At 54.5% G+C, this 26,249-nt stretch overlaps 8 protein-coding genes across 8 annotated transcripts; 4 read left to right on the forward strand and 4 right to left on the reverse strand.

Moving 5' to 3' along the window:
* The first annotated feature begins 115 nt into the window (after window positions 1–115).
* Window positions 116–633, forward strand: K489DRAFT_229355 (uncharacterized protein). Its single transcript, XM_033599801.1, has one exon. The coding sequence runs from the start codon at window positions 237–239 to the stop codon at window positions 531–533; it is 297 nt and encodes a 98-aa protein (XP_033458997.1). The 5' UTR covers window positions 116–236; the 3' UTR covers window positions 534–633.
* A 2,375-nt stretch (window positions 634–3,008) lies between these two features.
* Window positions 3,009–4,935, reverse strand: K489DRAFT_388984 (PAP/OAS1 substrate-binding domain-containing protein; the record flags this gene model as incomplete). The annotated part of the gene is made up of 4 exons (XM_033606461.1): window positions 3,009–3,160; window positions 3,349–3,978; window positions 4,048–4,266; window positions 4,326–4,935. 4 exons carry the CDS (start codon window positions 4,933–4,935, stop codon window positions 3,009–3,011), a joined length of 1,611 nt encoding a protein of 536 aa, XP_033458998.1.
* An 823-nt stretch (window positions 4,936–5,758) lies between these two features.
* On the reverse strand, window positions 5,759–6,562 carry K489DRAFT_229431 (uncharacterized protein). The gene is made up of 2 exons (XM_033599802.1): window positions 6,461–6,562; window positions 5,759–6,387 (listed from the first exon to the last, which is right to left on the reverse strand). Exon 2 carries the CDS (start codon window positions 6,309–6,311, stop codon window positions 5,946–5,948), a length of 366 nt encoding a protein of 121 aa, XP_033458999.1. The 5' UTR covers window positions 6,312–6,387; window positions 6,461–6,562; the 3' UTR covers window positions 5,759–5,945.
* A 640-nt stretch (window positions 6,563–7,202) lies between these two features.
* Window positions 7,203–8,492, reverse strand: K489DRAFT_339246 (Isochorismatase hydrolase). Its single transcript, XM_033602240.1, has 3 exons — window positions 8,426–8,492; window positions 8,306–8,321; window positions 7,203–8,227 (listed from the first exon to the last, which is right to left on the reverse strand). The coding sequence occupies exons 1-3, from the start codon at window positions 8,448–8,450 to the stop codon at window positions 7,624–7,626; spliced, it is 645 nt and encodes a 214-aa protein (XP_033459000.1). The 5' UTR covers window positions 8,451–8,492; the 3' UTR covers window positions 7,203–7,623.
* A 2,559-nt stretch (window positions 8,493–11,051) lies between these two features.
* K489DRAFT_410338 (mitochondrial carrier) lies at window positions 11,052–12,138 on the forward strand (the record flags this gene model as incomplete). The annotated part of the gene is made up of 2 exons (XM_033607699.1): window positions 11,052–11,100; window positions 11,237–12,138. The coding sequence occupies 2 exons, from the start codon at window positions 11,052–11,054 to the stop codon at window positions 12,136–12,138; spliced, it is 951 nt and encodes a 316-aa protein (XP_033459001.1).
* A 1,614-nt stretch (window positions 12,139–13,752) lies between these two features.
* On the forward strand, window positions 13,753–15,583 carry K489DRAFT_357781 (uncharacterized protein; the record flags this gene model as incomplete). Its single annotated transcript, XM_033602566.1, has 2 exons — window positions 13,753–14,867; window positions 14,910–15,583. The coding sequence occupies exons 1-2, from the start codon at window positions 14,063–14,065 to the stop codon at window positions 15,581–15,583; spliced, it is 1,479 nt and encodes a 492-aa protein (XP_033459002.1). The 5' UTR covers window positions 13,753–14,062.
* A 599-nt stretch (window positions 15,584–16,182) lies between these two features.
* On the reverse strand, window positions 16,183–17,094 carry K489DRAFT_410340 (uncharacterized protein; the record flags this gene model as incomplete). Its single annotated transcript, XM_033607700.1, has 1 exon — window positions 16,183–17,094. The coding sequence occupies one exon, from the start codon at window positions 17,092–17,094 to the stop codon at window positions 16,183–16,185; it is 912 nt and encodes a 303-aa protein (XP_033459003.1).
* Window positions 17,095–18,817: 1,723 nt separating this feature from the next.
* Window positions 18,818–25,279, forward strand: K489DRAFT_380706 (uncharacterized protein). Its single transcript, XM_033604938.1, has one exon. It carries the CDS (start codon window positions 19,049–19,051, stop codon window positions 24,791–24,793), a length of 5,745 nt encoding a protein of 1,914 aa, XP_033459004.1. The 5' UTR covers window positions 18,818–19,048; the 3' UTR covers window positions 24,794–25,279.
* The last annotated feature ends 970 nt before the right edge of the window (window positions 25,280–26,249 follow it).

The raw sequence follows: 26,249 nt of genomic DNA on the forward strand, positions 1-26,249 counted from the left end.
GCCATCACGATCATCGTATTGCTCCCCTTTCTTCTCTTTTCATAGGCTCTTTCAGCTAGCATCGACCTATCTATTTGTCAGGAGAACTTCCCGCAATTGCTTTTTCCTGCAGCGAGGACGGGGCAGCAACACCCACGTACACACGGCTCGAGGATGCAGATACAGGATCACCAGTTCACTCCTCTTTGATATGTGTTTCGTCATGCGAATTGCTTTCCTACTTGCTCGCCGACACGATGGACTCTTTTTCCGCCCTGGCCATCACCTCCATTCCATCGCTGGCCTTGTCCCCTTTCAGCGATCGCAGACAGAACGGTCACAGCATCCAAGTTGCTCTGGGCCCGCTTGTGACGAATTTCCCATCCGCCTTCTATAGGACGATCTGCAGATCAGCGCGCGGGGCGCGAACAGACTCGGCCGTGCTTGCAGCGTTGGACCCGCCCTTCATCGTCCATGAACTCGAATCGCTGGGTCAGGGAGGCTCATATATCGCGCGCGCGCCTGATCTGGATAGTAGGGGCGTGGGCATGTGACAGTTTCGTAACAATCCGGGCTCGAACCCGCGCAAATGCAGCGGGAGGCGGCGCAACGCGGAGAAGGGGGTGACGAAATCGCGCCTTCTCCCTCTTTCAGAAGTCCACGAGTTAGGAGAGAGAGAGAGAGCAACCGCAAAGCCCGTGACGCCGCAGGAAGAATTGGAAGAGCCCGAGATCTCGTAGCAGATCTTCGTCGGTCAGCCACCCTTCCTCTCCCCGTTCGCGACAGCCGACAAGCGGCCCTGAGACTGCCCCGGCGCATGGCTCTGATGGTGGTGGTGATGGTTATGATGAGCGCGACCGCCGGGACCATTGGCTGCATCGGCTGGAGACACGGGGGATGCGGCGAGGGAAGATTTGGTCTTGCGGTGGCCTTTGCGAGTTGCCTGTTGCCACGTGTTTTGGTTTTGTGCTGCGGCAGGCGGGTTCACCGAGGGTGTGGGTTCGTGGTGGGGCCCGGATGGCTTTGATGCTGGGACACCGTTGGTTTGTGGTGGAGCGGGGACTGCTGTGGTGTTGGCGTTCGGCGAGGACTTGGTGCTGGCGTTTCCGTTGGGAAGGGCAGCGTTAGTCTTTCCGTTTGTGACCAGAATTGAAGGTGCAGCAGTGTTTGGACTTGTGTTTCCGCTGTTGGCTTTCTTGACGTTCGTGCATGCCGAAGTCTGCAGATCGCTGTCTGCAACAGAGCCGGTTCTGCGTCCAGAAGCTGCGCCTGCAGCAGCTTGACGATCCAACGGTGTAATCGGAGTCGCCACCGCGCGTGAAGATGTCAGCGACGCTTGCGATAGAGATCCTGCTCTTGGCGGAGCCGAAGAAGCATTGTTGGCCGCAGTAGCCGACGCAGATTTGGCTCCACCCTTGAACGGCGGAATTACCCATCGGTTGATATCGTGCTTGCGGACCGCAGGCGGCTTGGTCGTCGTTGTCGATGTGTCGTTTTTAGTGGGACGAGGCGCATCAGTATTGCTTTCCTTCGAGGCAGTCTTTGCCGGCTCATGCGATGTGCCATTGACCTGTACTTGTGTCTTCTTCTGGGGAGCTTGGACTGATGATACATCGTCTCCCATCACTTTCGTAAGCTCTGCAGTCGACGATGTAGCTTCTTCGAGATGTCGCTCGGGTCGGGCTCGTGCGCCATGTCTTATCGGCGAATCGTGTGCAAGGTTGGCACCACCGGCTGCAGCGGTGGCACCAGCAGCAGAGAGGTCAAAGGGTCGCGTTCGTGTTGGTGAAGGTGTCAACATCTCGGCGACGGGCGAAAGAAGCGGTGCAGGTATGGCGGGCATAGGAGCTGCAGAGGATGAAAACATCTGAGGTAGGCCCTGTGTACCACCGTACGCATGAGCATCTGTCACTCCGTTCACCAGACCATTCCCACCGCTCACAGGGGACAAGCTGAGGCGAGGACAAGAGGGTTGATTTCCATGGCTACCGTGAGCTGCATCCGGCTTAGCTTGACCGTTGCGTTTCCCTGACGTTGGTGAGACAGGAGATGAGGCCCGTCGGTTATGATCGCGAGGCGTATGAGGATTGTTGTTCCCCTCAGGTGTGGAAGGCTTGGTTGTCGATTCGGCGATGTTCGCAATAGTGTTCTCTGCCTCGTGGGTATGACGTCCATAGCCGTTAACCAGATGTGCATGCTGCTGGGGAACGCCATTCTCCAAGACGCTGTTAGTCTGCAGAGCAGGCTTCGGCATGCTTCGATATGATCCATTCACGATGACAGGGCCCGATATATTCAAGTCAGGCATGGCAGTCAAAGGTATCAGCGGTGGTACATAATCTGTCGGACTCGCGACGAGAGTCGGCGCCTGGGATAGTTGGACATCCTCTGTGGGCACATAGGTCGCGTGATGGCTCAGCGGAGAAGGTGATCGAGAGGCATGTCGTTCACTCAATGACGGCGGAACCAGGTCCGGAGTCACTCGTCGCGTCCGCGGCTGAGGAGGATCTCGAAGAGTCAAAGGCGGAGGCTGCACAGTGCCTTCGGCAGTGTATTGCTGAGGTCCGAGCTGTGGAGACTGCCCGACGTAGTATCCAACATACTCCTTGGGGATGGGGTTCTCGACAGGCTGATGCATCATTCCATAAGGCGGCGAGAAAGCCAGCGGCATGCCTGGTTGTTGTCCAGCAACAAACATATGCGGAGCACGCGCATTCCGATAGGGCATGGGAATGCCACCAGAGACGTCATAGCCGGCTTGTATATACGGCTGCATGTTCATCGCATTTGGTAGAGAGCGACCGGGTTGAGATTGAGACCGACCAGACATTGGTACAACCTCTGGCACCGAGGTTCGCTGCATCTGCCGTCGGAGACCTGGCACTGCAGGCGCCATGGAAGGCGAGGGAGGACTCGTGTTTGCTCCTTCTCGTAATGATCTCGTTTGAGACATGGGCGACGGCGGTAGATATTGTGCAGGGTAGTGGTAGAGGTAGCCTGATAGAAGCGGTGCTGTTTGAGGCGGTCCGTCATACGGTCGTGGGCTCGGCATTCCATTCGTCATGGGCATGTGTCGAGGCGAACCCGTAGCGTCGCCATTGCGAGCTTGCGCTTGCGCTTGTGCATGCTGCACCTGCGCCTGCTGCGCGTGATGCGCTTGCAGTTGTGATCGAAGAGCATCCTGCTGCAGTTGCAGATATTGGTACTGTTGATACAGCTGTTCGTGTAGATTACCTTTGACGCCGAAGTAATCCGAAGGCGTTCCACCAATTGTGGGACTCGCGAAAGGAGGTAACATGACTCGTGAGTTGCTGAAGACTGCACCGCTCGATGCTCTTCGGTTTCCGTTCCGTTGCGCCGACTGATTACGATTGTTCTTCCGTGATCGGTTGCCCTGATTCGTTTGACGATCTGACTGGCCAGATTGAGACGCACTCCGGGTCAAGGTCGGCTTCGGCTTTGGCGCTGGCCTTTGAAAGACGTGCTTCTCTTCCGGAGGGAATTCGTACTGCTCGCAGCATTTTTCCAGCTGAAGTCCATCTGCCAAGAGATCAAACGCTCTTCGAATCTCCCCATGAATACCATGCCAAGCGTAATCATCGGCAGAATTGCCCAAATTTCGATTGATGGTGAATGGCTCTTCCACGCATAATCGTTTTTGTGCCTCCTTGTCGTGGTAATTGCTTGGCTCCCATCCCTTTTCTTGTCTTGAAACTAATCGCCCTTCCCTGACCGACACCACACTTTTGGAATATTCGAACTCGTATCCGTAGTGGCGAAAGAATTGAAAGAGAAGCTCGCCTAGTGACTCCTCGTTCTCGTTTCCATGCGCCTTCAAGGCTTCAACATCGTCGGCAAAGGGGGCTGTTTCACCGCTGTCGGACGGAAGACGACAGTCTTCTGATTTTTGCAATGATGGTAATAACGAAGGATTCCGTCTTTGGAGGAAGCTGATGATCATACATATCCACGTATATGAGCTGATTGTGCCTCCGAATGCTACATAGAAACAAAGTTAGCAATCTTCAGATGATGTATCAAAGTGTCTACGTCGGATCTCTGCCTTACCAGCATCATTGAGGATACGCTGTTTCGTCCAGTATTTGATAATCTTTGCAAGAGGTCGTACTCGATCATCCAATTGGACATATGTCTTGATCATTTTCGTATTTTGTAGTGCAAGGGGATTGTTGACATTCAAATCTGCAGCGAGCTGTAATTCAGGGTCCCAACATTTCACAATCGGCACCTTGGCGGCTGCTCGACAGACAATCTTTTCCATGCCGTCTGTGTAAGAGTCAGTAATTGTGGCCCGCCGGTATCTCATTCGATTCCGCCCCACTTACGTTTATGGAGTAACAGAGCCAGTGAATGCATCGACTCGAGCTTCTTCAGCGGCGTCGTGATGCAGATGTCCACGTCTGAATCCGTCGAGCTGAGCAAGTTCCCTGACGACCCAAACACATTGACGCTGATGTCCTGGCCCGGCCATTCCTCGTTCAAGATGCGTTCCAATTTCTGCACCAATTTCGCTCGGTTCTCTTCGCTCTCCTGGGACGGCAGTAACCGGTCATACAGCTCACGCATGTCACCACTCAACTTTTCTCGCTCATCTGGTGTCAAGGTCTTCTTCGGTTCCTCCTTGGGCGGCCCTAATTCCTCATGCCCGCCGTCCACGTACGGTATCCTTCGTTTCCTAATCTCATCGCCCGTCTCGAATTTGCATAATGTGGGTGCGCCGGCTTTCGCTGGAGGACGGCCCAAGGCTTCGGAAGCCACCGATTTGGGAGAATGACTGTTGACACCTCGTCGAGGTGATGGCGATCGTGAATGGAAGCGGTAATCGTGGGCCTTTTGGTGAGGGGTGGAGGGAACTGATGTTGAGCCATGAGAATGGAGTGGCGGGCGTGTTGCGGTTGGAGATGTGGAGGGTTGTTGAGCATGGGTACCAGCCATGATCGAGGATATGATGATTGTCGCGTCGAGCAGTCGGTGCCTCCTGCTATTGATTCCTGATGTGCCTCCGCTTGAAAACTCGCTCGATCTCTGCGCTGGACTTCTCCTCGATTGTGTCACCAACAGGGACACACAGTTGACAAGGTTGTCGCTGTGCTTCCCATTGGGTGCAGAGCGACCGGTCGAGTCGCAAGCGACCGAAGAACAGAAACAGAATACACCTGCAAACTCGGCTGATGGGAGAGGCTTTTGAGATACGATTCTCGACAATGGTGCCTGTGGGTGGTGGAATCTATGTCCGGTGGCGAATTTCTGGGAAGTGATAGTCTCGTCTCAGGCGAGATGACCAGGAATGTATGGTGTAGGAGAAGGCTGTCCAAGATTGGAGACGAAGCGTTCGTGTGAGCGAAGGTGGGAGTGACACTGAGTAGCACTGTAGAAAGGACCCCGTATGCAGATTTGTGACGATATACTGTACTGCACAGAAGCGACGGCGGCGGCGGGAAGGGCGGAGGTGCTTTCGCAACCAAATCAGCTCGCAGGGTAGGATTGAATTTCCTGGACAATTTTGAGAGGTTCCGCTTGGCGAGCGCGCAATGACAGATGAAAGTGAGGATGATGAGGTTGAATTGTGGTCAGTGGTTCCGTTAGATGTGGTAGTAGCAAGACGCGGGCGGTCATCAGTGTGTCAGGATTGATGATACAATACCTGGGAATGCAGCAGAACAAGTCGCACAGTAGTATTATTATCGTACTGTGCAGTACAGTCGCTTGCAACACGGTCGGTACGGTATCTTCGCCCCTTTGGTGGTGTGTGCCCGCCGCCTGGAGGGTAATCAATTGGGTGGTAGTCTAATACTAAATTACAAACAGAGCGGCGGCGGCGGGTTCGGACGATGCCTAGGTAATGATACTGGACTGGATCTCCGTCATCGAGTGTTTCTGCATTCCCTACGCTCTCCAGAAGGACGCTCCATCGCGCTGGGTATGTGTAGATGACGAGGCCTTCCTCACGCTACCACTGTAGGTATACTAACATCACCAATGCTATACATCACCGTGATGAATACCAAATTCCCAGGTTGACTTGGGAATTGAGATCTAAAATACTCCGCTACATCTGCGTGACCCTGGAAATGTTCACAGTAGGTCCGAGCCGAATCGGCCGCCGTTGCAAAACCGCCAAGCAGGGTGCTGTGGAGAGAGGAGGGCGGGCAGATGGGCAGATGGGCAGAAGGCGAAAGGGCAGGACAGTGGGAGAGAGATGCCGATGAACAGCGAGAGTCTCCTGTCTGCAGGACAATTCCGCGCGGAATGTCAGCAATCCGGGCAACACGGCATCCCTCATCTCGTCTCACGCGAGCGGACGTTGTCATGATTGCCTAGGTGTTGATGGGCGATCTTGGCCGGTCGCAAAGGAACTCTACGGGTGACACACGACTCCGATCGAATCTCCAAAACGTCTCGGGCGTTAGAACACTTCAATCGTCGTCGGCATCGACATTGATTCCAGGAATAAACTTACCACCATGGTCCCGCGATATGCGCGGCTGATGATAGAAATCGTCCCTTCAGGACGCCGCAAAGAACCGACGCTCAGCGAATGTATATTTATGGTCGATCGGCCAACCAGGACGACCCGCCCTGCCGCAAAGCAAAACACATGTCTTGTCCCACGCCTGCCGCCTGGAAGGACGAGACGAAGGCATGCCGTATACGGTCATACGCCCCGAGGAAATCCTCCACGCCTTTCGAAGGAGGAGGCTGAACAGGATTTCATCCGATTCGTAACGATGCGAGACACGTTTACGACTCAGCCTGGGCGGGCGAAGCAGCGTTGCGATCGCGATCGGCCAATTTGAGACATGTTGTCAAACCAGAAAACCCGCAGAGGTCCCCATCGCAGATAATAAATGTAACGTCATCGTATGAACCATCGGGAGATGTTCCATGTTTCATCATCGTCGTGCAATGGCTTTGTGAAGACCAAACCGGGACCACTGTACGATACACAAAAATAGCACCGACCACGCCAACTCGTATCCATCCTGCATTCGGAGCTTTCCATCCTCCCAGCGGTGACTGTGGGCTTCCAGCGATGACTGCCGATGACGAGGACTTCTGTACCATCAGATCCAGCTACCAAATGGCCTACCATTAATGACCAGCGACGAACGAAAATCTCAGAGACATCGCATCGAGCAGTATCAACAGTCCCACGGCAATCAAAGGCAGCAGGTTTTATCGTGCAACATGATCGAACTTCAAGTCGGGAAAAAGGGTTCCATTCCAAGATGCAAGGGAAAGAAATAAGGTTGTGCTTTGTGGGAATGGGGGAATATCGCCCGCTCAACGGTCGTGCATCGTCGCTGGCAGATAATAATCAGGGTACATTACGCCAGCACGCGTGCACTGCCTGACCGATGATCTTACCTACCTAGGTAGGTATATTTCATCGCCCCCCCGACCAGTTGATAATGGGGGCATTTCCCCGATTTCCATTTCCATACTCCCTCTGTATGTGCAAATATGGATGATGAGGAGCAATCTCATCACCATAGATGACAATAGAGGAAAAGCCCATCACAGGAACAACAAGTCCAAACATCAACGTCGCAACACGATACCCGCCCAAAGAACGATCCTCCAGGCGCTCCGCTCCAGTTTATACATACCCGCAATTCCTCTCTAGGTCACACAGAGTTTCTCCACCGCCTCCTTCGTCCTCCCACTCCACTCCTTCACCAGTCCCGCAACCTGCTTGAATTCCGTCCTCGCCGCATCCCTCGTGACTTCGTACAGCCAGCTCTCCGACGTCGTGACCACGGCGCCCGCCTGTCTCAGCCTCGCCAACGCGACATTTCTCTCGCCGGGGTTGCAGCTCGAGACGCCGTCCGCGAGCACGTAGACGCTGTGGCCGGCGCGCAGGAGATCTAGGGTGGTCTGCGTGACGCAGATGTGGGTTTCGATGCCGAGGATGGCGACGGCGTGTGCTTCCCCCGTCGAGGACGACGGTGAGAGGGACTCGAGGGCGGATCGGACTTCGGGCGTCCACATTGAGAAGAGCGTTTTGTCGACGTGCGCGAGGGTTTTGATGCTGGAGGCATCGTTGTCGTCTTCGCGGTCGAGGTTCAGCTCGCTGCAGGTCTCGCCGAGTTTGGCCCGGAGTTGGGTTGTCGCCACGACGGGGATGTTGAGGATTTGACTTGCTTTCAGGACCTTTTGGGTTGTCGCGAGGATTGAAGGAAATTCGTGGATTGGATTGCGGAATTTCTCCTGGATGTCACAGACGCTGTTGTGGGAAGATCACGGTGAGTTAGGAGGTCTTGAGGAGACTGCCCGTGGGTGTGAGGCTTTGTGGGAGACGTACAAGATGATGGGTCGGACTGCGATACAGAAAAGGTGAGCGATGAGTGAATTTCATAGGCGCGAGGTGATCATGAACGGTGGTCATGTTTCATATCCTTGGAGGGCGCGTGTGTGTACATACCGCCCGCGCCGATTGGACCTGCCATATTGTGGACTCGACGATGAAAAGTGGTCAAGAGAATCGACGGAGGTCGAACAGGTCTGGAATGTAATGATACGAGGCGATTGGACGCCAACACAATACGTGATCGCGTGACAGTATACATACGATGATAGATGAGGCTCGTCAGCATTTCACCGACCAGCATACAAACTTGAAGCCCTCCAGCTCTGGTGTAGGCATGCAATGCAGTTTACGCAGACGGAGAAGAGCTCACCCCGCATGACGACAATCCACGCTGGGGAATGGCTTGAACTTGTTCCTGGATGCGGAGAAAGCTCATATGCCAAATCAGCCACAACCCGCATGAAATCTGCAGGTCCTGTTCATCAATCTGGTTGTATGCCTGTATGATGATGTATTTTGAGGCCGACTTTGGAGCTCCCTTTCACGGTACAACCATGGCCTCGTTCTGCGTGCAGCCACGTTGGGGAACTGCGAGTCGTGAGCCATCGGGCGTGTCCTGGCCTGATGAAGTGCCAGCACCTTAACGACGGAAGCAAAATGGACAGACTGTAGATCAGCCGCGTCGCAGCAGATGGACGAACTCCGGATTGAATCAACAAGCATTCGGCTTGTTCTATCAAGGAGTTTTGATTATGAGAGCAGACGATCCTTGGGCTTAGGTCGAGCAGGCAAGCTCCTCAAGGCTGTCCGATCGTCGACAACATGTATACAGCGGCGCGACCGCCTTTCAGTGCGCCAGTCAATACGATCGCCGACCCGAAGGCATATTGCGACATGCAAAATACATGTACATTGTACAGTACTTCATCACTTTGATGGCTTCCGACTACTGTAGTAACAATAAATTGCAGTCGTGGGCAACACGGGACTGTGGACACTACCGCACTGTATACCTCGGAGCTGGTCGGCACATGCCCGTTCAGACACATGTCAATCCTCCAGTCTCCGCTAAAATCCCTCCCGCTCTCCACAGAACCACGCACACGCACACGAGACTCGCCTGATGAAAGGGAGTTTCTCCGCCCCTTTGTTTTTGGTTCTGGGGCCATCATCATCAGCCGATGCATTCCACGACCGAATGAGTCGGAATGATGCAGTACTGTAACAACAGCCGCACGGGTCATTTCCTCTCTCCCCACACGCATCGACAGGTCACCGACGTCGGCGGTCCACAAACACAATCTCCCATCTCCATCACACGTGACCACCCAGCTGAACATTGCTCGAGCCCTAAAATGCCATATTTCGCGGTGCTTCTCCCGGCGAATGGGCTTCACCCGAGGCATCTGATAACGGCAGATCGATCGTCATTTCGAAGCCAACATGAAATCACAACGCCGCACGCGTGTTTCTTTTCGCATCTGTGCATGACTGTGCCCGACTCTGGACTCGGATCTCATCGCGCCATCGGGCAGAGTACCCGAGACTCATATACAAATGCCATTGAAGACTGACGTTCGCCTGGACTGTAGTTCGGACTCGTACATCACTGTTCCATATCCATTATCTTTAGCGCATGCTTTGTCAAAGAGACGGAGGCAAGCCAGTGGTTCATCGGGAGAAGAGTTCAGTGAAAGAGGCTGTCATTTCGATCTCCGGCCGCCAAGCAACTCCCCAAGGAGCTGCTGAAGTTTATTAGCATAGCAGTACTGGCCTCATGCAAAGCTGCAGATCTTCAGATGCCCGAGAGCCACGACATTTGAAGAATTGGGATTGCCGATGGTCGCCGCAGATCCACGACACTGATGCGAGGTGTCTGGTAAGGTGATACACATTGCATCTCTGTTCAGATGTCCCCCATCGTGGGAGGAGAGTCTCATGAGGATATATTCTCGAACTGAAACCAAAACAATCGGGAAAAACGGTTCGGGAAGACGATGATTTGTTTTATCAGATGTGTTCACCCCATCAACGGGCGGGTTTTCCTCCCATATTTCAGCTACTAGGGCAGCTACGTAATTTGGGGGGGCAGCGGTTCCTCGGCCTGGGACAAAGTTCACGTCCGGGTTCGGCTTTGCGAATTTGGCCGCGTGTGTGCAGTGTGAGCAGTGTGAGTGAGTGCAGGTGTCTAGGAAATCCTCCCTCCCTCTGTTTCTCTCTCCCCGCGGTAACCTAATGGCAATGGCAATGGCAATGGCTGGCCTGGGCTGGCTTCTGGCCGAGCTTGCTTCCTCCTACTGCCGAACGGGCGTCACGAGCTCGTTCTTGGGTAGAGGTGTGCGTGCGTGAGTGTGTGTGTGCGTGTGCGTGAGCATGCGACAATTTTCGAAACCCGATTCTCTCTCGGCCGGCTCATAAGGTTTCTCCTCTTTCAATTCTTATTCTTAACTCTTTCGCCGCTTCGTTCCAAGTCTGTGACTGTCTCATAATTCATCATTCTTATCCTCGACCGCGTCCTGTTCCCGCGCGAGTCCTGTCGTGTCGCCGTACCTCTTCACCTCTCCACTCTTGCTTGGATTTGCAGCGCGAGCGTCATTTGTACAGCAGCAGCAGCTTGGACTTACGAGGAAAACTGTACAAGAGAAATAGTCGCCCTCTGTGCTTCTAGCCGAGTATAAATATCCCGACGACAGCAATACCCCAAAAGCGTTGATCGCGACTTCACAAAACCTCTCACACCATGTCGAAGCCTCAGAGAAAGCCGGCCTCGGCTGCGACCAACTTGATCGGTGAGTTTGCCGAGAAGCTCTGTGGAGCCTCCAGCAGAATCCCTGCCATAGCAGCAAGAGAAGGGAACCAGCGACAATGGCACGAGACGAAATGCTCAGAGAATATAGATTGCTAACATTTCTTTCCCTCCCGCAGCTGGTGGTGCCGCAGGTATGATGGAGGCACTGGTCTGCCACCCTCTCGACACGATCAAAGTCCGCATGCAGCTCTCCCGACGAAACAAAGCCGGCGGCAAGCGTCGCGGCTTCATCGCTACCGGTGTCGACATCGCCAAGAAGGAGACTCCCCTCGGCTTGTACAAAGGTCTCGGTGCCGTGCTCACAGGTATCGTCCCAAAGATGGCCATCCGATTCACCAGCTACGAGTGGTACAAGCAATTGCTCGCCGACAAGGAGGGCAAGGTCGCCGGTAGCTCCAACTTCATCGCCGGTCTCGCCGCCGGTGTCACCGAAGCCGTCCTGGTCGTCACTCCCATGGAAGTCGTCAAGATCCGTCTGCAGGCGCAATTCCACTCCATGGCCGACCCGCTCGACGTGCCAAAGTACCGCAACGCCGCCCACGCCTTCTACACCGTCCTGAAGGAGGAAGGTCCCGGTGCGTTATGGCGTGGTGTCTCCCTCACTGCTCTCCGCCAGGGTACCAACCAAGCCGCCAACTTCACCGCCTACACCGAGCTCAAGGCCATCGTACAGAAGAACGCCGCCGACCCGAACGCGCCGCTCCCCGCATACACCACCGCGCTCATCGGTCTGGCATCCGGTGCCGTCGGTCCCTTCTGCAACGCACCCATCGACACCATCAAGACCCGTCTCCAGCGCACACCCTCGCAGCCCGGCCAAACCGCCATGAGCCGCATCATCAACATTGGTTCCAACATGTTCAAGCAGGAGGGTCCCCGCGCCTTCTGGACCGGTATCACACCCCGAGTGGCCCGTGTGGCGCCGGGTCAGGCTGTCACGTTCGCTGTGTACGAGTACCTGCGGGAAATTCTGGAGAAGAAGAGGGAGCAAATTCCGGGAAACAAGTACGAAGAGTGATGATTCTTTTTTTTTTCTCTGCTTTCACATATCTCATTCCATTCCTATCTTTGGTGGACATTTCGTTTTATTCCCTCTCAATCTCTCTCTGTTCTGGTTCCAGATTTTCATCTCCCGCTTGAAGTGTGGAAACACTTCTTACTCTCGATTTGCTCTGCTGCAGCTCTTCTCCTCTTCGCAAAGTCTACCTCTCACAGCGAGATGACGTAACACGAGGCAAGAGCTGGGGCAGGGCAGATCCATGGTGAAAGAACGCACCCATCGCGCCTGTCTGAATGCCTTGTCACACAAAACCCCGAAGAATCAGCGAACCATAGGCTGATTATGTTCTCTTTCCCCGAACTTGTAGGAACGAAAAACTGGCGCTGTAGAAAGCCGATCCACCACACCTTCCAAAAGACTCCCGAAACCACCCGGGCACCCATTCTATGCCATCATCAGTGAAATCTCCTGCATCCCGATCTCCCACAACGTCCTAAGAGGAATACCACCCGCGCGCAAGCCATCGTTTATACAGACTCCCAGCAATGGAGCAGCAGCAGCAACAGCAAAAACCGCCCTACTTCGTCCTCTCATCGCCGCAAAACACCAGCATGCGTGCCAAAATATAGATATTACCACCCTCTCAACCTGCGCGCCAGCATAGCGCAGCGCAGCGACCGCGACATTCATTCCAGCACCAATGCCCAACCGTCATTCCATCGCGGCCGGAAGAAGACCGAATCCGAAGAATTAGAGAAAGAGACGGCGGAGAAAAGCCAAGAGGCATATTCGCATACTATACAGACATATACACACACATACAAGCATATATACTGCCAAAATTATAGATTCCTTGATACTGTATCACTCGGATCATTCACATCATTGATTAGCATTCTATTCCGTGAGCTGGAGGGCTTTCGTCGAAACCAGATCAGACGACGGAGGCAATGGCAGGGAGGAAATGAACGTGTCTCCCTTCCTTTGGACCATGGCGAGACTTTTTCTTCCTGGTCGCTGCCGGAAGCAGTAGCTCTCTCTGTCTCTCTCTCTCTCTCTTTTCATCGAGCTGAATCAATGTCGCTCTCGGTTCTGGCCCATCCGCATTGGCAGTGTTGTCACCTGTATCCTGGCGCTGTGCCGATACGGGATATTTGGGAATCAAATAGCTGCTGCCTGCAACGTTAGTCGGAGCTCTTACGGCTAAGTCTTTATTCGGATTTGATAATGGGGCAATCATGAAATATCAAACTGAGATTCTCCGTGGTGCCTCGACTAGGGAAATTCTCCGCTGAGGAGAATCCCTGCTCTGCCGCGGCTCTCACCACGTCGCTCGATCAACGTCTGTGTCCCGCCAATTTGCAATGTAAGTAAACCTGATATCGTGTTCAGTCAAAGCGATGAGATTTCATGCTCGCTTTTCCTTTTCCCTCTCATCGGAAGATCAAGAAAGATGGTACATCAGGAGGAAAAGCACGTGCCTGATCAGCGACACCACGTGTGATAGCGGACGCGGAAGAGGACCCTGCTTGGTCACCCGGCACGTGTGCACGCGCAATCCCCGGCCCCACGCTTGTGAGGAACCAGGCCGATCTCTCTCTCTGCCCGCGTGCGCAGGCGACGATTCGTTGTGTTTATCTGGATGCTCACGCGCGCAAGGCGGTCTTGTCGTCGTCTTCCTGTTCCACATCATCTTTCTTCGTTCATCATCCTAGACATATCATTTTGATCACTTGCGCAGTGACTTTCTCGTGGCCGCCGAGCGTTGATGCCGCAGCTGATAGAACGTTGGATATACACATAAACCGGTCGAGGGTCATATGCGGAACCTCAGCTGCCTTGCGGGATAAATCTATCTGCGAATAGATGAGATACCATTGAGAGGCAGTACTTATCTCTTCTATCCTGTGAACTTTGGGTAGAGACCCAGACAGCTTCGATAATGGACCATCTCCGGCAACGCTTACGTCAAGATCCGGCCTACGAGCCTCTACCAACAGACTCCGAAGATGCTGCACTCAACGATACCGATGTCTCCTTCGAAGACCCGCCAGCAACATCTCAACTCCTCGAGGGGGCAGTCCCTACTCATCCCTTCTCCTGGATCGAATATGCCATCTTTCTCCTCCTCGGGATCTCCATGCTATGGGCCTGGAATATGTTCCTCGCCGCAGCACCCTATTTTCAATCGCGATTCGCCCGCCGACCCTGGCTACTCTCCAACTTCCAAGCCTTCTTCATCAGCATCTCGACGCTGACCAACCTGGTCTCCATGCTGGTCCTCACGCGCATGCAAGCCGGCGCCTCGTATCCCCGCCGCATTCTGATCTCCCTGGCGCTGAACATGGTCATCTTCGCGGCATTGGCGGCCTCGACGGCCTTCCCCCATGCGGACCCGGAAGTGTATTTCGTCTTTGTCATGGTGACGGTGGGCGGTTCCGCGTTGGCGACAGGCTTCAGTCAGAACGGAATCTTCGCGTATGTGGCGGGCTTCGCGCATCCGAGTTATATCCAAGCGATCATGGCGGGTCAGGCTGTGGCGGGTGTCTTGCCGCCTTTGGCCCAGATCATCTCGGTGGCGTTGGTGGATTCCCGCAAGACTGGCCGTGCGGTGCCCGGTCTGTCACTTGGGGACGAAGGCGATGAACCTGCCGTCGATTGGCATGCGGCGATGGCGTACTTCCTCACGGCAACGGTCATCTCCGTCGTGACGCTGCTGGCGTTCCTATATCTCGAGTCTCGCACACGTCCGATTTCACTACGTCTGCTGCCCTCTGCGCCTCTGCAAGATTCCTACCACTCCGCCACCGGCAACAACATCAGCACCCCCGCCGCCCTCGTCACCGACGAAGATGTCGACCCAGAATCCTCCTCCATCAACACCAACACCGACTCCAAAGAGATCCCCCTCCGCCACCTCTTCAACAAGCTCTTCTGGCCCGCGCTCGCCATCTTCCTCGTGTTCGCGGTGACCATGGCAATGCCCATCTACACGCCGCGGATCCTCTCCATCACATCGCCGTCCCCAGCAACCACGACCACGACCACAACCTCCCAACCCTCCCTCTTACGCCCAGGAAGTTTCATTCCCCTCGCCTTCCTCTTCTGGAACGCCGGAGATCTCCTCGGCCGGCTTCTCCCTACGATTCCCGTTCTCTCACTCATCCACCGACCGCGACTCATCACGGCCCTCGCGGTCGCAAGACTGGGGTTCGTGGGGCTCTACTATCTGTGCAATCTGGACGGCAACGGAGCGGTGGTGTCCAGTGACTTGTTCTATCTGGTCGTCGTGCAGGGCGGGTTCGGGCTGACGAACGGGTTTCTCGGCACGACGTGTTTCATCAGTGCGAACCTCTGGGTCGAGGCCCACGAGATGCAGGCTGCTGGGGGCTTCATGGGTCTGGCGCTGGTGCTGGGCTTGACGGCAGGGAGTCTGGTCACGTTCGCCATCCCCGGCGCGTGAGATCTGGGCTGGAGGGAAGGGATTCGGTCATATTTTGGCGTTATTGGGGGAACTACAGGGACAGGTAGGGTTTTATTGATCCTGGGATTTCGAACGAGGATTTCTTATGCTTTGGAAGACAGAGCATTCCCACCGGGGTTGGAGTTCTTGTTCGGGGAGAAAGCTGGCGGTTTGGGACGATGCCACGGTATGAATGCTGTTCCTTACGAAGGCAATGAGAATGAACGGGTCCAGGTTAGAATTCTTTGTATCGTTCGAAAGATACCTACACAAGAGAGCACGACTCTCGATCGGTCGAGCCCGGGGCATTCCGCAACTTCCCAGATCACGGGCTCTCGTGCGGTCACGAACTTGTGAGACATCCAAGCGTAATACTGGGATCCCTTTGGAAAAATGCTCCCGCGTTTCGCTCAAGTCCAGCGCGAGAAAAACCTTGTGCAAGAAAAGAAAGAAAAAAGAGAACACAGCAAGAAGAGTTCACTTTCAAATTTACAAAATTGCAAATATGGAATGACTGGAAAGGAAAGGAAAGGAATAAAATTGCGTCAATCTCATCGGAAGAGCAAAACATTATACACGCAACACCTGGGACGCACCTCTCACGTCGTCCCTCCACCTCCACCTCCAACAGCCGCCACGATCAGCCCATCGTGAATCTCCAACTTCCTCAATCGCGCCCTCTCCACCTCCGTGATCTCGTCATCCCTGGGCGTAACGATCCTGAGCGATCTCAAGCGGGGCAATGCGCGGACCTCGGCGACCAAATTCGGCGTCAGGACCGCCCAGCTCCTAGGCTCGATATATCGGATGGAAAGCAGCCTCTCGACGACCAGGGTTTCAAGGTTCGGGAAGGCGCGCAGCCGCTGCATCTCCGTGAGCAGCTCCGCGGCGCTGGCCACGCAGACGGCCAGGTGCGCGAGGCCCTCGCGGCGCCGCGGCGACACGCTGTGGATGAAGAGCGCGGGCTGCAGGAGCCGGAGCCGGTTCAGCCGGAAGAAGAGCGCTTCGGCTTCGTGGTGCGTGCGCCGGCAGACGGCTAGCAGGGCGAGGACGCTGTGGGGCGGGTACTGCGACCGCGACGGGTTGTGCAGGAGCCGGGTGTAGCTTGCTTGGCTTGGCGGGAGGGTGAGGATCCGCTCGTAGATTTGCAGGCGCAGCTCGACGGGGAGGTTGAAGAAGCGGGATTGGGACTGCGGGTGGATGGGGATTATGCGGGGCGGTGCCGGGTCGGTTGTTGATGTTGGGGGACCTGTGGGTTGTTCCGACGACGGGGTTCCTCGTGGTTTGATCTCGAGGGAGAAGCGGCCGATTCGGGTCCCGATGTGGAAACTTAGATATGGTGCTGGCGAGGACAACGCACTGGGTCCTTGAGCCAAGCTTTGTAATGGTGGCCTCTGCGTAGGTGTTGTTGATGAAGATGGTCGATTGGGTACTTGCGACGGGATTTCCACGAGCCAGTCATCTTCGTCTTCGAGACCGCTAGGTTCTGTTCGAGGGAATGAAGATGACATGTGTCTGATGACCGAGATTTTGGAGAAGTCGGGTGTCGCGATTGAAACGAAGTCGTCGGTAACTTTCTAGAACCAGCTTAAATGATGGACTCTTATCGTCTGTCGTTGCGTTCTTGGAATCGCAGAATTCGAAAATGGATACAAGTCTCTTAAGACCACCCGGGAAGGGAACATAATCGATATGTAAGCAAGGATAAGCGGGCAGAAGCTATAGCTCTCTGTATCGTCGATCGGTCACTGCGAGGCGCGGTTGTGGCGTCTGCTCAAATCGAAGCTGTTGCTCGATCATTCGCGATAAGAGCTCGATTGTGACTGTCAAGCATGAAAACCCGTCTCCTGCAACGCATTTCCGGCACAAGGAGACGTTGGATGACGCCCAAGATTCGAGAAACGTTTGTCAGAATCATGATATTCGCCATCAGAGCGTTACGTGATGTGGAAATCTTCTCAAACGAAGTTGCGCGAAAACCGCCGTGGTCCTCTCTCGTTGAACTTGACAGAGGTCGGTATTGAAGAACCTTTCACCCAGGCCATCTGCCTCTCAATCCTCGTTCCGGTCTTTACGTCTTCTTCTTCAGTACGACTTGGGCACGACTTCAGGTTCTAGCGTCTCTTCGAACTCGTGATGACCATCCCGCCCACGACAAGCAAAGCTCGGCGAGCCCGATATCCGTCATGTGGCGGAGAGACAACATGCGAGCTCATCTAGCCGAGAGATCAAATCGGGAGACATGGCGCTCGAGGCCGTTTGGAATATTGTGGTGATCGAGGATTCTTACGTTCTTTTCCATTCAACTGCGCTCTCCTGCAGTCAACATCGCACGTTCGCGATGCTCGAAGTCGAGGATGCTGCGGGTTCGCGTAAATCGTGTGATGTGGCATTGGGTCGCTATATACATCTGCAGTTAATACTCCATTATACACACACGAGTAGATGAACGTTGCAGTTACACCTGTATTATCAGAAGCTACCTGCCCAGGCGGGCATTGTGGTTTACATACAATATCTCGCTTGATAGCCCGAGCCCCAAACGAAGCCACGGCAGACCCGGCTCGGGCTGGTTCGATGGCGCCCGTCCGCCTATTAAATTGGGGCGGGACCCAATGAACTTGCGGTGTACTGTATATACCTAGGTGCAGCAATACTGCCCATTTGGCGGGTGTGGCTGGGCCGCCAGCGCAACTCCCGCCCGAACTCGCCGGGTGAAGGAAAGGAAAGAAAGGAAAAGAAAGGAACAAACGTCATCAAACCCCGGAGATGATGGCGCTGCATTGGTTGCGACACTAACATCTTTAGGCCTTTCCGCCGACCAGCCAAACTTCCCTGTCACTCCTGTCCACCCTTCAAAAGGATTCGCCAGGGGGCAGTGGTTCGTAATTATGCCTTGGAATGTGGTTAGGCCTGCATTCTCGTAAATTGACCGTATCGTGTTATCGAAAGGGAGATTTATTGTGTGGTAATTCTCCCTGTGTTTCTGCAGTGGGGCGGTCAAGGAGGCGTGGAAAAGGGTGACGGGGTTTGTCGAGTCTAGCGATGCAGGCCATTTCGTCAATGATTGTCCTCCAGCAAATCGGTCCCTGAGCTAATTATTTCATAGCACCTCTGCCACAGGATGGAATCGCCAGGTCAGCTAGCGGTCTGGCAAGGCTAAATCCTAGGTAATAATAATAATAACCGTGTCATTGTTTTATCTGAGCCAACTCGCCGCAAAGTCAACGACATCATCGTCGGTCTGACATTGTTCGTCGAGAGTGTGTCGAATCCACAATATATCGGTGCTCAACTCCGGCACACTACGCATTTATACAGTACACCAGAGCGAGCCTCCCTGCGCGACCTGATATTCCGCTGACATGGCCGCGACATCGGCATAGAGCGTCCTGTCGTGATCTGGACGGACAGGAATGTCAACTAACATATTTTGCCATTTATTAATATAATCCCGAGGACGCAATGGCGGACCGCACGCCGACCGCGTCGGACTGGCGTCACTTCCAGGAACGGCCTGCATCGCGACAGTCGTTCAGCGGCCATAGCATGACCGCCAGTGAGGCATCCTTCCAAACCGCCTGGACGGAGCGGCCAGGTTCCTCTCACTCGACTCGCAGTTTGGCTCGCGACATTGACCACATCAAGACCTTGATCACCCGCGCGCAGCAGTCGCATCAACGTCATAGTGGCTCCAGCTCACCGCCGAGTCCCGTGTCTGCAGTGTTTCCTGGCGGTGCTGGCACCTCCTTGCCTGCTCCGGGTGTGCCACAAAAGAATATCATCACAGCTCAGGTGTTTCGACGCAACCGCGCTGTGTCGTCGCCCGTCGTCGACTATGCACATATCTTCCACGAGCTCGATCAGCTGCGAAAACGGATCCGAAACGATCAGCAACAATTACAGTTGCAACAGGCCGAGTTTCGACAGGAGCAAAATCGTTTCCAGGAGAAGCGGTCGCGTGTGACGCGTGCTGTGGACCCGGACACTTCTGAGACAGAATTGGACACTGAAACCGAGGGGAGCGACTCCGACGAGCAGGCGGAGGAGCTCGTCAAGACGCGCGAGGAGTTGGCAAGTTCGAGACAGCATGCTGAAGACCTCCTCGAGGCCGCCGAGCGTCGATACGATGCGTTGCTGGGAGAGAAAGAAAAGCTGGAAGGCTCAATCCATACTTTCCAACAGGAAGCGGAAGAGGCTACATCCACCCGGGATGATGCACTCGCTCGAATCGCATTTTGGGAGACATACAAAGCGGATCTGGTCGAGGAAAGGGAGAAGGCTAGAGCACCGCTTCAGAAAGAGCTGGATTTGGTCAAGTCAGAGTCTGCCAAGCTCCAGGCCGAGTTGTCTGCCTACCAGGCACAGATCGCGGCGTATAAAGACGAGCTGTCATCATTGCGACAATCGAAGGATTCGCTGGCCCAAGAATTAGTTGCAAAGGAGTTGGAACTGCAAAAGGAAAAGCAAGCCACAACCACTAACTTGGCCGAACTCGAAAAGAAACATGGCGGGATCTTGCGCGAAGCCACGACCTCGTTCGAAGGCCAGCTTGCCAAACAACAGGTACAATCCGAGGAGAATGCTCGTCAATTGGAGGAGAAGCACGGGAAGGTCCTCGCCGAACTCCACGACACTCATTGGAAAGCCATCCAGGCAACCTTGGGCCAGCAACAGGGGCAAACACGCGACCGAAATGCATTGCATTCCAAAGAACTCGAGCGCTTGGTGGGCGAGCACACGCAAGAGCGTGAACGTTTATCTACCAACCACCAAAACGAGATTCGCCGGGTCCGGGACGAAGCCGAAACCAAACTTCAGACAGCCCTCTCAGCAGCCACTGAAAGCGCCGCCCGGGAACTCACCCACGCCTTACGCGAACAACACGTACGCGACTTGCAGGATGCCGACGCCTCAATCGCTCGTGCGGCTGCGGAGGCGGAGGCTACTGCAGCTGCACGACATGCTTCCCTGCAGTCCGAACACCAGGAGGCGCTCGCTTCGTTGACAGCGCAAATCCAGCAGAAGGACTCGGTGCTAGCGGATAAGGATCGGCGTTTTGCGGATCGTCAGAAGGAATTTCTTGACGAATTAGACACGCAGCGTTCCAGTCACCAAACAGCCCTGGCGAAGGCAAAGGCGGAGTTGGAGAACAAGATCGAGGAATTGAAGACCGATCGCGACAGCGCTCTTGCGAAGGCGAAAGAGGAACAAGAACGCAGCATCGCCGACCTTACGACTACTCATGAGCAAGTGAAGGCCGAGCAGGACCGCAGCATCATCGAGTTGAAATCGGTTCACGACGCATCACTCGCCAGCCTCAAAGACGCACACGAGCGAAGCGTAGTTGAGCTCAAGTCCACTCACGAGTCAGATTTCGCCACCCACAAGAGCGCACACGAGCAGTCTCTCAACGAGCTGCGTGCGCAACTTGACGAGCAGTCTCGTCTTGCAAACGAGCGTCATCGCACCCTGGAAGATTCTCACAAAGACGCTTTGTCGCAAGCCGAAGCTCGCCACGAGGAGAACCTCGCATCTCTACGCGCTCAACATCAGACTCAACTCGAGACCGAGTCAAAATACGCCCTCGAGAAACTTTCAATTTTGGCCGCCACGCATGACAGCAACGCCGTAGAAACTCAAGCCAAACACGAAGCGACCTTTGCGGATCAACAAGCCAAATACGAGTTCAAAATCACTGCGCTGGAATCCGATCTTCAAGAGGCCAAGCAAGTCGCTGAAACGCTTAAAGCCTCAACTGTCGACACGACCGAATTGGAGGAGGAGCACCAGCGACAACTCGAGGAGGTCGAGCAACATTGGATGAGCGAAATTGATGATCTTCGCAACCAACACCTCCAGGAGCTACAGGTCTTCGCCAAGCAAACCGACGAAGACGAAATAGCCCACAAAGCCATGGTCGCCGAACTCGAAGCCCTGCGGGCGGAGCTGGAGGACGCGGAGGCGCGTGGTCGGGAGCAGCAGATTCAAATTGAGAAACATACCGATACTGAGAGATCAGACTCGACAGTCTCGATTCATGCACAAGAGATCGAATCGTTGAAGCAGCAGCTTCGTGAGCATCAGGAGAAGCATGAAGCCGCATTGAAGAAGGCAGAGGAGGACAAACAACAGGAGTTGAAGAAGATGGAAGCGATGATCGCTCAGAGCCTCGCCGAGGAACTACTCTCCGTCAGTAAAGTGCACCAGAAACAGACCAAGAAAATGCTAGAGACCCACGAGAGCGATCTCGCCGACCGCGAAAACGCCTGGAACCTCAAATTGGACAATGCCAAGAACGAGCATGAGCAACAGCTTGCGAACTCTCGCCAGCTCACGGACTCTACTGTATCAAATCAGATTGCGGAGCTGAAGCGTCTCCATGAGGAAGAGCTTGCTGCAGCAGAAAAGAATACCCGAGAGCAACTTGCGGCGGCCGCGCAGGAGCACAAGTCGCAGCTCGATGCAGCTTTGGCGCGGACAAGGCAAATGAGTGAGGCGGATGCGAAGAAGCTCAAGCGACGACACCAAGATGCCGTGGCGGAAGTCCGTTTGATCATGCAGAACCAATCGAAGATGGCCCTGGCTGAACTCGAGGAGAAGCACAAAAAGGCCCTCGAAGCCGCAAACAAAGGGCTCGAGCAGCGAGTCAAGCAGTCACGCGCAGTCTCCAGCGAGACGCACCAAGCCGAGATCATGCGACTCGAGAGCGAGACCCAAGTCAAGTTGGGTGAGCTTGAGAGGAGATTGCAAGCTCAAAAGTCGCGCGAGCTCGACGAGAAACAGCTCGTGTATAGTGCTGAATTGACTGCTCTACAAGCGAGATTGGACGCAACGCTGACTGGTCAAGCAGAAGCCGAACGAGCTCTCGCTGTAGTCCGGAAGCAAGGTGCTGAGGGTGAGAAGCGAATTTTAGAAGTCAAGAGCTCGATGGAGGAGCAATTGAAGACTTTGAGGGAGGAAAAAAGCGAGCTGGCTTCCCAGCTGCGTCACTCCAGAGCTTCCTTGAAGGATTTCGAATCTAAGTTGGTTGATGATGATGTTGAAATCCCTGAAATCAACGTCAAAACACCAATCAAAGCATCACCGTCGCCGGCCACACCGTCTCGCCGGACTTCGATGCATGCTGCTGAATTTAACATTGCTCGTCTCGAGCAGGAACTCGCCGCAGCGCAAATCCTCGCCCAGCGTCGCCTCGAAGAGAAATCTGAAATGGTGCGCCAAAATGATTTCCTCATCAAGGAGCTGGAGGTCCTTTTGGCTCAGCGATCTCACGGCAAAGCCACCACATCTGCCGGACGCAGTGATGCCCTCGTCCAGACCGAGCCCCTTATTTCCGAGCCCAAGGTCGACCAATTCGCGATGCGTCAGATCAAAGCGGAAATGCAAAGCTCTCAACGACCACCGACACCCTTGACTCCGGAGAAGAAACAGGCCCGAGAAGAGATCGATCGTGCCTGGCACGGGCGCTCTTTCGAGGGTTATCTCCGCCAAGCCCAGATTGAACTCTCGGAGCTGGACGACGTGATCAATGCGAACGAGGTGCTATTCGCGCAGAAACTCCAGGAGCATGCCGGTGATTTGCAAACCGCCAGAGATCGTCTGGCACTCGAATTCCAGGAGAAGTTCGATAAGCTCACGTCGGAGAAGATTCGCATGGAGAAGATGGTGACGGTCAAGCAGCAGGCGGCTTTCGCGGAAGAACGTCAACGGCTGATTGATATCCACAGCCTGGATTTCGGCGACAACAGCGTCTTGCCGCAGTCGTCTTCTGCGGCTTTACAAACTGCCGAACAGCGCGCCGTGGCGGATTTTGCTAAACGTCTTGAGCACAGAAAGTTGGAGATTGCTTTGAAACACGCCGAGCAGTTCCAGGCTTTGACTCGGGAGTATGATCAACGTGTGGCAGCTCTGCTCCAGGGCAAGGAGGCAGCACCATCAGACTTGGTGGAGGATGCTATGAAGTTCGAGTTCGGTTTGACTGCTCTCGATACAAAACCGCAGAGGGCTGGCGGAAACAAGCGCAACAGCATGAGCAGCGTCATCAGCTCGCAGCGGTCGTACATCTTCCACGACAACCAGTCCGTGTCTTCACAACAGCAGCCTGAACGCTCCGGACGATCCAGCGAACGTCGCACCGACAGTGCCACATGGACCAGTGCACCGCGCACTACTCGTTCCCTCCCTCGCCATTCGAGCTCATCGAATCCCGCACGTCGGTCGATGGTTGCTCCGCCTTTGCCCTCGCCTGCGACCACTCCTCGCCCCAAAACTGGAAATGGCGCCGGTAATCCCAACGGAACCCTGCCTTTCCGTCAGACATACGCAGACGGGTCTGCTCACTACGCACCTATCACAACTCACTCTCTGATCCGCGGCAAGACAGCCGCCGACGTGCTCCCCGCTTTCCCGCCCAAGACTCCCACGGAGTCGATCGGCCCAATGCCAACGACACCTCGGACACCGACCGGTGCTTCCGCTCCGCTGATCATGAAAGCATCAGGAGCAGGCCCAGTAATCCCCATGCGCCGCTCGATCCCTCCGAGCGTGACGACCCCTGTGGTTCCTGACCTCCCCCAGCAAGCTCAACGCCTCTCCCAACAACAGCAACCGCAAGCAACACCAGATTTCGCCCAACAGCAAGCGTCGACCATCGCGCGCGCCCGCGAGAGCATGTCGCTAGAACGCTACTCCACCCGCACAACTCTGAACAACCACACGGCTCAGAGTCCGCCTCCACCACCTCCCTACGCCGTCAACGCGCAACAACAACCCAACAGTAAAACCCCGACCGCCCTCCCACCGCTCACGACAACCACCCCCTCCAAACCCACCACGAACGCCACCCGCAGCCCCTCCGCCAGCATCTCCACCACGACGCCCGGCTCCACGCGTCGAACAAGCGGCCTCTTCCACCTCAAACGCAGCGTCAAGCAAGCCCTGACATCCTCCTCCCCCACCAAGGACTCCCCCTCCTCCGCCTCGCAACCGCAATCGCAACAGCGGGCCGACGAAACGCCCTCCCCCAGCACCTCCATGCTCAGCGGCAAAGCCAGCAGTCTTCGCCACAGCATCCACAGCACCAGTCACCGCGCTTCTGTCTCGGGGAGGAGTCCGAGCGTGGACCGCAAGAGACTTTCTAGTGGCATGATTTATTGGAGGCCGCCGAAGACGGCTTCGCGGGAGATCTTTGATGCGGGCCTCGTGTAGTCTCTCTCTCTTTTTCCTTCGCTTACTTCTACTTTCTTTTCTTACACGCGGTTTTCTGGATTTACTCTCCTCTTGAGAAAAGAGAGAGGGGTTTTATCTACGTCCGTCGACGGCATCCATTTCTATTGCTTTTCTTTCTCACATATTCGCGGATCATGATCTGGGGAGCGTCATATCACTCATCATCTGTCTCTGGGAACGCTGCGATCTAGCAGAGAATTCCCTCTTTCATTTTTGATCTTGTTTCTCTCGCATTGGAGCGGGTTTTGGCTTTTGGTGGGTGGGGAGGAGAAATCATGCTGGTTATGACTCTTAACTTCACACCTTTCTTTCTATCTGCCTTGCATTCGAGAGTCATTATCTAGGGACATTTTCTTGATTATTTATCTATTACTGCTACTGGATAATGCGCATCATAAAATATTCACCTGCATTCTCATATCGGATCGGGTCGGTTCGGTGACTCTGGACTGTCATTGTCTCGGTCTACTTCTGTACAGGGAAACACCGCTGCTAGGAGAAGGCACCGGCTCGATTGAGTGCTGTTTGAGTTCGCCGGTCTATCTCGGTTCAGTACATTCTGTAGCATGATTGGGGTACGAATGGTCGGTCGTACGTTAGAAAGGAAGGCGAAATTCACTGGTCCGTCCTCCTTGGCCGTGGCTCCTACTATCGAAACTTCGCTGCTGGAATCCTACGATTATCACCAAGCATCAATCCTCATCTCCTTCTCGATCAACTACCTGGCTGGTAATTGATCCGGTTACGGCCGCCGCTAGTGGAAAGACCGATTTTGAACGATTTTGAACGATTCTCAGCCTGTAGAAAATCCATACACACAAACCTGCAGAGCAAACAGCACATTGCGTGAGCAGGTCAGCAGCTTATTAGAGATTATGTTTCCAGCTGCTTGTTCCCTGGCCTTTAACACAGCGCTTTTCTTCTTGTCCCGATCGAACCTCCTAGGTTCCCAAGGCTGACTGTGATTAGCTCGGGATCGACCGTCACTAAGAGAAGGACCGAGTTTAGAAGAGCTCACCTGGCAACGCAACGTTCGTGCCCAGGTGGTCATTCATGTTGCCAGGTCCGATATAGCGTCGCAAGTTGAGACCCTGCACTTGCTTGTCAAGTTGCACTCCAGGGCTCCCGATTAGACCCCATCCCGACGGATGATTATGGTCGCGCGGATCGGATATCCATTTTGTATCTCATTCCGGATTGGTTCTACATATATTCGGCGACTCTGAATTGTCGAGTGGACTCGCTCTATCGTGTCCAAACACTGAACCTGTCGTGGAATCCTTTCATCGTACGTCGAAACATAAAGAAAGAAATGATTTCAAAGCTTGGTATCTACGTCTTGCTAAAATATATGACTTTGCTGCAGCAAATCGCCCACGATTTTCGCCTCGATTATCAAACCTCACCTTAGCATTTATCATCATCTCTGCGCCCG

Source organism: Dissoconium aciculare (assembly GCF_010015565.1).
Source record: "Dissoconium aciculare CBS 342.82 unplaced genomic scaffold K489scaffold_7, whole genome shotgun sequence".
In the NCBI taxonomy this organism is placed as follows: Eukaryota; Fungi; Ascomycota; class Dothideomycetes; order Mycosphaerellales; family Dissoconiaceae; genus Dissoconium; species Dissoconium aciculare.

Bases quoted from the DNA above. Each gene is read 5' to 3' on its own strand.
- K489DRAFT_229355 (XM_033599801.1), top strand. From the start codon at position 237: ATGGACTCTTTTTCCGCCCTGGCCATCACCTCCATTCCATCGCTGGCC.
- K489DRAFT_229431 (XM_033599802.1), bottom strand. From the start codon at position 6,311: ATGACAACGTCCGCTCGCGTGAGACGAGATGAGGGATGCCGTGTTGCC.
- K489DRAFT_339246 (XM_033602240.1), bottom strand. From the start codon at position 8,450: ATGGCAGGTCCAATCGGCGCGGGCG.
- K489DRAFT_380706 (XM_033604938.1), top strand. From the start codon at position 19,049: ATGGCGGACCGCACGCCGACCGCGTCGGACTGGCGTCACTTCCAGGAA.